At 48.7% G+C, this 8626-nt stretch overlaps 1 protein-coding gene across 1 annotated transcript; it reads right to left on the bottom strand.

Annotated features, from left to right (window-relative positions):
- Nucleotides 1-3175: 3175 nt before the first annotated feature.
- On the bottom strand, nt 3176-8046 carry LOC307095170 (diphosphoinositol polyphosphate phosphohydrolase 3-alpha). Its single transcript, XM_079764378.1, has 2 exons — nt 7335-8046; nt 3176-5001 (listed from the first exon to the last, which is right to left on the bottom strand). Coding segments are annotated over exons 1-2 (483 nt in total). The 5' UTR covers nt 7817-8046; the 3' UTR covers nt 3176-5000.
- Nucleotides 8047-8626: the final 580 nt, after the last annotated feature.

The following is an 8626-nucleotide window of genomic DNA, read 5'->3' as shown; positions in this document are numbered from 1 at the left end:
GTATATTTTGTTGTTTGGTGGAGTGGTCTTTAGATGTATGCTAGTCTAGTTGTTTTATAGTGTTGTTCCCTTGTTGCTACTAGTATCCTGGAGCTACGAGGCCCCTCTTAATTGCTCACTATTCAGATGCCCATTGTTATCAACAATGCCCTTCCGCATGAATTTTACAGGTTATTTTCCAAATAAATTCAGTCCCTTCAGGCAAAGCTGCTGAGTTTAGTTAGCTCTTATGGCCTGCCGCTCCAAGCAGGCAGAAACTCCAGACAACTGTATCTGAACTGAGGGGTATAGTAGGTCACATGTCCCTCAATAACACGCCACTGGGCACTGGGGGGAGATGGTAGCCCCTGATTATTTCAGCTTGCTTGTCTCCATGTAGAAAGTTCACCCTACAAAGGGACTGGGGCACCCCATTATTGGATCAGGGCCTCACTACTTTTGGCCTGTCCTGCCTGAGGCTGAGTCCTCATGCTACAGCCTGGAGTTAGTCCTCCAGCCCCAGGCTTGCCTGGAATAGTGCTTCTGCAACATGGGACTGAAGGAATAAGAGACAGGGTGTCCTCCTCCTCCTAGGGTGAAAGTATGGCCCTAGGCTAGATACTGAGGGGACAGGGAACCCCCATCTTCTCATGCACATCCATATCTGGAGTAGAGCTTGTCACATGGAGCTGGGAGAGGCGTAACCGTTTATAACCCAAATGAACACAGATTCTCACTAGTTTTAGATATTTAGTAGATTTTCTTGAACAAATGTTTGTTCATTTGCTGTATGCCCTAATGATAATTTCTAGGGACTTTAAATGTGTTGCACACGTGTGTGCATGTACATATAATTGTCACCAATTAAACAGTGTTTCACTGAGGAGTCAGCCTGTGTTAGGGAACTAGTCTAGCAATGGAATCTAAGGAAGATCTTACATGCGCATTAGTTATAAATTGTGTTCTTTGGATTCCATGTACCTCACATAATCTCGTAATCTTTAGCAAAACTCATGAAAAGTTGTGGCCTTAGCCTGACCTTGGCCAGGTGGCTAAGTTGGTTGGAGTGTCATCTCCGTACACCAAAAGTTTGTGGGTTTGATTGCCAGTCAGGACACATACCTAGGTTTCGGGTTCGATCCCAGGTGGAGGCACATGTGGGAGGCAACTGATCCATGTTTCTCTCTCTCTCTCTCTCTCTCTCTCTCTCTCTTCCTTTCTCTAAAAAACAAACAAACAAACAAAAAACAAAACAACAACTAATAAACATATCCTTGGGTGAGGATTTAAGAAAGACTAAAAAGTTATGGCCTGGTCTCTTGTGTGCAATAGGAAATAAAAAAAGATGAGAGCACATCTTGGGATTAAAAGGTAGAAGAGGGGAAACAGAATTCTATTCCCCAAGTCCAAAGTGGTGGCCTCCTTGTTTTCCATTTGAAAACCACTGTGCCCAGAGAGCAGTAACTTCATGAGGTAGGAGGCTGCCGAAAGGAACTAACATGGTAGCTAGCTGAGGCTCCAGACATAGTGAACTTTCCTTTCTAGTTAACAAGGTAATAGGAGGCCTGCTTTTAGCCAATATTGCAATCATGTTATTTATTAAAGCAGCACCCCCTCTGAGATGATGCCACACCCCACCCCACCAGCATCAGTGCTTGGTGAGTAGAAAGTTTGTGTGGGAATTAGGAACAAATAAGAACAGGCCAATTGTGCCCTGCGTCAGGAATTGGTGAGCAGAGAGCTTGACCTGGATTTCAGACCCAAGTCTTGTGCCATACCTGCTGCCCTTGTGCAGAATGGAAGTAGCACAAATTCTGTAATGGCTCTGAGCATTAGCCTAAACAATTCTGAGTAACAGCAAGGTGCCTGTGTGGTGTGGACTTAACAATAAAAGGGGCCATGGATTTTAGAAATAGTCTGGTGGAGGGGGCTCATTTGTGCTAGTCATGTTTTGATTATACATATTTATACTTCAAAATGAAAAAAAAAAAAAGCCGTAACCAGTTTGGCTCAGTGGATAGAGCGTCGGCCTGCGGACTGAAGGGTCCCAGGTTCGATTCCGGCCAAGGGCATGTACCTTGGTTGCGCGCACATCCCCAGTTGGAGGTGTGCAGGAGGCAGCTGATCGATGTTTCTCTCTCATCGATGTTTCTAACTCTCTATCCCTCTCCCTTCCTCTCTGTAAAAAATCAATAAAATATATTTTTAAAAAAGAAAAAGAAAAAAAGGCTGTAATACACACACATATACCGAGTATCCCAAAAATATATTCATATTCTAACAGCTGATAGCTCAATTTTGAAAATGAAATGTATTTTTAAAAACTGCTTTTATACTTATTCAAAGTATGTATATACATCTTTTGGGACACCCTAAATATATTAATTTTCAAACTTGGTTATTCTGCGTAGGGGGAATCCTGTATTATTTATTCATTTTTATTTTGGTGGAAATTTTCTTTGAGATGAATTGATTTTATAATCAGGGGAAAAATTGAATGTTATTTTAAAATTGCAGAATGAGGAGTTATTGTCTCATCTGGAACCTAAGCTTATGTCCACCACTGGGGTTCAAAGTTTTCTGGTCATCTTTAGCATACTGATGGGGCTAAAAGTCTTTTTGCATTTGGAACTAGGAGACCTCCAAGGGGGGGAAAAATCACATTAAGCGAAGAACAAGTCTGCAATTATGTTTAGCTCAGAAACAAAACTTAGGTTTTAGAAGGGGAGGAGTCTGACTGGGTTGTGGATTTATCTTCTTTTTTTTTCAAATATGTTTTTATTGATTTCAGAGAGAGGAAGGGAGAGGGAGAGAACAAAACATCAATGATGAGAGAGAATCATTGATTGGCTGCCTCCTGCACGCCCCCTACCCTGGCATGTGCACTGATCGGGAATTGAATACCGACCTCCTGGTTCATGGATTGATGCTCAACCACTGAGCCACACTAACCAGGCCTGTGGATTTATCTTCTGAACATCCTTTCCCACTTACATCTCAGGGATAGAGGGGGGCCTGCAAGTAAACACCGAAGACTGAAGAATTTTTTTTTCATTTTTTTATTATGGAAATTTTCAGACATCTACAAAAGTAGAGAGAATAGCATAATGAACTCTGAAATAGCCATCAAACAGCTTCAACAATTATCAACTTATTGCCAATTCTGTTTCATCTATACACTCACTTATCCCACCCTCAGATTATTTTGAATCCAATACCAGTAGTGTCTTTTGATCTGTAAAACTTACAGTACACTTCTCTAAAAGATAAGGATAAAAAAAAAAAACACAACACAACCGCAGTACCATTTACACCTACAACCCCCCCCTCCAATAATTTGGGGAGATGTGTTTAATTTTAAATTCTGCAAGAATTGGGGGGAACACTCAGTATATTTCACTGGTACCATGAAGAAGGGTATAACAGTAAAATCTTTTCCCCATGTAAATGCTCTCTAATGCAAAAAAAAAAAAAAAAGCCACTCTGGGGCCATTGCAGGAAGCTGGGGAAGACTGATGACATCATAAACCCCACGGCAAAACTCCATAAAATTCCCTCTAGACATTTTTGTCAATTTCTTAAAAAGTTGCTTTCCTCGAAGCAGCTGACCCAAGTCCACTCCTTCTAAGTCCTTTCTGTTCCCCACTCACAGAAGTTCCCCGCCTTTTCCAAGTGACAAAAATTTAGCTGTCTCCGTCCTCTGCATTCTCATATGCAAAAACCAGGTGGAATGAAGGGCTAGCAGTGTGTACCGGAAAAGGGGATAAAAAGTATGGCCCACTGCCCTGGCCGGTGTGGCTCAGTGGATAAAGCGTCGGCCTGCGGACTGAAGGGTCCCAGGTTCGATTCCGGTCAAGGGCATGTACCTTGGTTGCGGGCTCATCCCCAGTGGGGGGTGTGCAGGAGGCAGCTGTTCGATGTTTCTCTCTCATCGATGTTTCTGACTCTCTATCCCTCTCCCTTCCTCTCTGTAAAAAAATCAATAAAATATATATTTAAAAAAAAAAAAAAAGTATGGCCCACCGAATCAGTAAGAGATGCAAAATAAACCTAGGCAAACCAAGAGGCCTCATTAACTTGGAAACTGCCTACTGTATACTGCGGTCTTTGTTGGCTCTGGCATCAAATAATACAGTATAGTGAATTTTTAAAATGAGAAAAACTCTTTTCTTCAAAGAGATGTTACGATTACGTGAAAGAAGTGGTTAGGACATGGCAAAAACATCAAATTCAGTACTTGTATATCATTGTAAAATTTACTTTTATAAAAGCTCACAATATTAGCTTGTGTTAATTGCATTTACTTTTATAGTTAGTTTTTGAGCAAGTGATTTTTTTTTTGGAATAAACTTTTAAGCAGATTAGCAACAGTACAAAAACACTGAAGTTGTTACACAAAGAACTGAGTCTAAAAATTGTTGTCCTAAGTGATGGGGTAATCTTAAAACTGTGCTAGCCACTGTGTGGTATGACATAGAAATATGAGTAATAATTCTTGTCCTTCAACATCTTACAACTGCCTGGAACAGTTTCCAACACACCTGATACAGAAAAGCCACACACGTGGTGCCTAGCCAGCATATACACTCGACAAGCACCACAGTGGAAGGGGAATGTTTTGCCACGTAGTGATGACAAAATATAAATTATACCAAAGAACCTTCAGTGTTGTCAACCATATTTCAAGTAATGTCTCAGAGGCAAACTATGCAAAGAGTAAGGAAACGTGGTCCTCGCTCTCCAGGATATCATACTCTAATCGAGAAGGCAGAAACATCAAACAAGCACAAAAAAAGGCTATTGGTGCTGAATTAAGAGCATGTTCACATACACAGTACAATAACCAAGGCAAGAGGAGTCAGTAGAATAGCCAGGGGAGGGCTGTCCCAAGATGTAGCAGGAAACCCAGATGCGCTGTCTCCTTGGAAACATGGAAGTGGTTATCTGCGCTTGACAATGCCATAGATCTATGCTTCACATTGATGATTCTTTGAAAGCAATCCCGAAGATCTTGCTGTTCACCTGGAAAAATAAAACAACATACGATTAGCAGGCTTATACTAATTGCACAATTCCTCCAAAGGACAAATTTACAAGGGACCTATTACCTGCACCACTCACTTCACATTTGGAAAGTCCTCCAAGAGTAATCAGTGTAGATGCAATGTGGGTCTGAATAAACAACTAAGGGAATTACAGGTATGTATTAATGAAACAAAAAAAAGTCAAGAAAGAAGTGATATTAGTTTTGCAAAAGGGGGATGGTCATCTAAGACAAAAACTCCTAAATTCCATGTTCTAAACTCTAGGTTTATGAAAGTAATTCAGGCTGGTTCCCACCCAAAAGAGTTTGCCATATAGCCCTGACCAGGCGGCTCAGTTGATTGGAGCACTGTTCCATATATATCAAGTTTTTCATTATCCCCCAATTTTACATTTAAAAAAACTGAGCCCTATCCGGTTTGGCTCAGTGGACAGGCCTGCAGACGGAAGAATCCTGGGTTGGTTCTGGTCCAGGGCACATACCTCGGTTGCAGGCCCCTCCCTGGCCCGGGGCCCTTTTCTGGGTTGTGCAGGAGGCAACCAATTGATGTGTTTCTCTAGCATCCATATTTCTCTGTCTTTCCCCCTCTCTTCAACTTTCTAAAAATCAATGGGAAAATATCCTCAGGTGAGGATTAAATAATAATAATAAACCTGAGTATAAGATAGTTAAATAACTTGACTGAAGTAACAGAGTGAGCAAGAACTGGAACCAGTTTTCAACCCTAGGTCTGTCTGACTTCAAAGCCCCAATGTAGTTTCTACCACATCCAACTCTCCCTCATGAAACCATCATGTTTTACTTCCCTTTTCCACTTCTCAGAGCACTGTGTGCCCACAAATGTAGGAGACCTGCTAACTTCAGTATTAACAGCTTATCAGGAGGCATGCCTAGGGGAATAACGGTAGTTCAGGGGAGACCCAGGTATCTCAGCTGGGAGTCCGATGGCAAGCAAGTGTCCAGGCCAATGTGAGGGTTTTTCACTCAGCACCCCATAGAGATTGCATGTGACAGACACAACGCGTTTGTTCTAAACCAGTGATGGGCAACCTTTTGAGCTTGGTGTGTCAAACTTCACCAAAAAACTGAGCATAACTCGGGAACGGAGTCTTGGCGTTAGAGTTAAGTTAGACTCTAACTCCAAGACTCTAGTCGCAAATGTTTCATCCTCAGGAGCAGCAAATGTTTCATCCTCGGCATGCGGCCGCGTGTCATCAGAAATGGCTACGCGTGTCAGTGCTGACACGCGTGTCATAGGTTCGCCATCACTGTCCTAACATTTCAGACAGATCGCTCAGGTGACCCTCCACTCTGCAAGTCTGGAACAGCGGACCACCACACCAAGAAAGGTACCTCAGTCGGCTGGGTGTCCCCAGCTCCCATTCCTGTGGTTGCCCATCCGGGAAGTTTACCTGGACCGCTGCTAAATCCAAACGTGTGCAACAACTTCCTTTCCAAAGCTAGTTTATGTGGAGAAAACCATGGCTGCTCTGAGGGCCCCTAGACAGGGCAGTGGGGGCTGGGGGCGGAGCATGCTACACGTCCTCCATGACCAGTTTCCCCGATAAGGTACAGGGATGCGCTTGGCCAACACCACCTTCCCCAGAAACACCTCCTCTCTAAAGTCATATTTTGTTCAGCTACATTGGGGCCGCCTGGGGAATGGCCACTAAAAGTAAGCGGTCAAAACTTGGCAGTTGTGAACAATTTTTGCACATCAAGTTATGTCCACATGAATAAAGCCATTTCTGAAAAGGGCAAATGAGATGACTTTGCTGCTGAAGGTAACGCTATTGTCGAGTAGGGCAAGAGCACAAGAAGTCCAATTGCTTAAATATCTTTTAATTCAAAACGGCTCATTTAAACCGATCCCCGCCGCAGCAGGTCTTGCTGACAAGGGCTAACACTGCGAGCGAACGAGAAAACAACTTGGGAAAGAAAACGAAGGAGAGGTGCCAGACAGCCCCGGTGAGCAGGCTGTCCCCGCCTTGGCCGCCGAACCACAAGCCCGGCGCCCACCGCGCACACGCGCTCACGCGCCACCCGCGGGCCGGGGGGCCGCTCAGGCGCCTTTCAGAAGCGCCTGGGAACCAGCCGGGTTCCGCGGCCAGAAGCGCGTCTGCCCGCGTCTGCAAAACGGGCAACTTGTCCACCAAGGGCGCCTGGCAGGTGAGACAGTTTGCAAGCGAGCTGGAGAGTCTGCCAGGGAACAAAAGGCGCCCCCTCCCCCGGGGAGCCCGCAGGCACGGGGGGTGCGCGGGCCGGGGGTGCGCGGGCGGGAAGCGGGGGTCTGCGCGGGAGCGGTACATACTAGGGGTCGCTCCCGGGCACGGAGTTTCCGTTGGTGGGGGGACCGCCCAGCTTTAGTTTCTGCAGGTACTCGGCATGCACGGGCTTGTGGCACTGCAGGACCTTGATGGCATCTTCGATTGTGAACCACTCTCGCTTCCTGCCAATGCTCACCGCGTCTTCCCAGTCCTCCAGGACCTCGGTGACGGTCAGGACGAACACGTAGGTCCGGTGCTTGGGGTCCTGGCTCTGCTCGAAGACGCCCAGGAGCCGGCCCAACTTGCCCCTGACGCCCGCCTCCTCATACACCTCGCGCACGGCCGCGCCGCTCGGCTCCTCCTCGGGCTCCATGCCCCCGCCCGGCACGATCCAGCGGTCCGGGTAGCGGCTGCTGCTCACCAGCAGCACCTCGTCCTCGCGCTCGCTGCGGAAGCACAGGCACGCCGCCCTCTTCTTGAAGCCCTCGGGGTCGTACGTGCGCGTCTGGTTCGGCTTGCACTTCATCCTCCAGGGTGCCCGCTCCGCGCGCTCGCTCGCCGCCGCCGCGGGGGTCGCGTGGCCGCCGGCTCAGCCGCTGCCGAGGGAATGGGCCGCTGCGCGGGGCGGGAGGCCAGGCGAGCGCCGCAGCCCCGAGCCCGGAGCCTCAGAGCCGAGGGGGCGGGGGCGGGGCGCGTGGGGCGGGGGCGGCCGCGCGGACGTCAGGCAGGCCGCCCGCCCTCCCTCCGCGCCGGGGTCCGAGCGCACACGCCTGCGTGGACCCGCCGCCGCCGCCGCTCCGCACGCAGCCCCCCCCCCCCCGCACCCTGGCGGCTCCCGCGCGCGTCGCCCCCCGCCCCCCGCGCGCCGCCCCGCAGGGTAGAGGGCGGCGAGGCGGCTTCGCGTGCGCGGCCGCGGCCCTTTCCACGTGCGCGTTCCCGCTGGAGGGCGGGGGCGGGAGCGGGGTCCCGCGACTCCCGCAGCGCGCGCCTGGGGCCCAGTGCGCAGGCGCCCGCCCCTCGGGCTGGGGCTCTCCTGCACGCGGGGTGGTTACACGCCCCGCACGGGGACTGGGGGGACTGGGCGGGCGCCGGCTGTGCTGCTCCGCACCCCCCGCAGCTGCAGGAAACGCGGGCGGGCGGTCGTCCTCCGCACCGGAGAGTCAAGTGCATCTTCAGCATCGCCCCCATGAAGGGTACCTGCTCGCTGACGCCCAGGCCGGGGTGTCAGAACGATCCTGGCCCTCTGGCACTGGATCTTACCTAACCTTTGCTGAGTCATGGCGTGCAGTCCTATTTCTTTAACGGGCTCTCCACCCTGCCAGGCACCTTGGCGCAG

Source organism: Cnephaeus nilssonii, assembly GCF_951640355.1.
Source record: "Cnephaeus nilssonii genome assembly, chromosome: X".
Taxonomy (NCBI): Eukaryota; Metazoa; Chordata; class Mammalia; order Chiroptera; family Vespertilionidae; genus Cnephaeus; species Cnephaeus nilssonii.
The sequence above is the reverse complement of the archived record's forward strand: the minus strand, read 5'-3'. Positions and strand labels throughout refer to the sequence as shown.

Excerpts from the sequence above, each read along its gene's own strand:
- LOC307095170 (XM_079764378.1), bottom strand. The coding sequence starts at position 7,816 with ATGAAGTGCAAGCCGAACCAGACGCGCACGTACGACCCCGAGGGCTTC.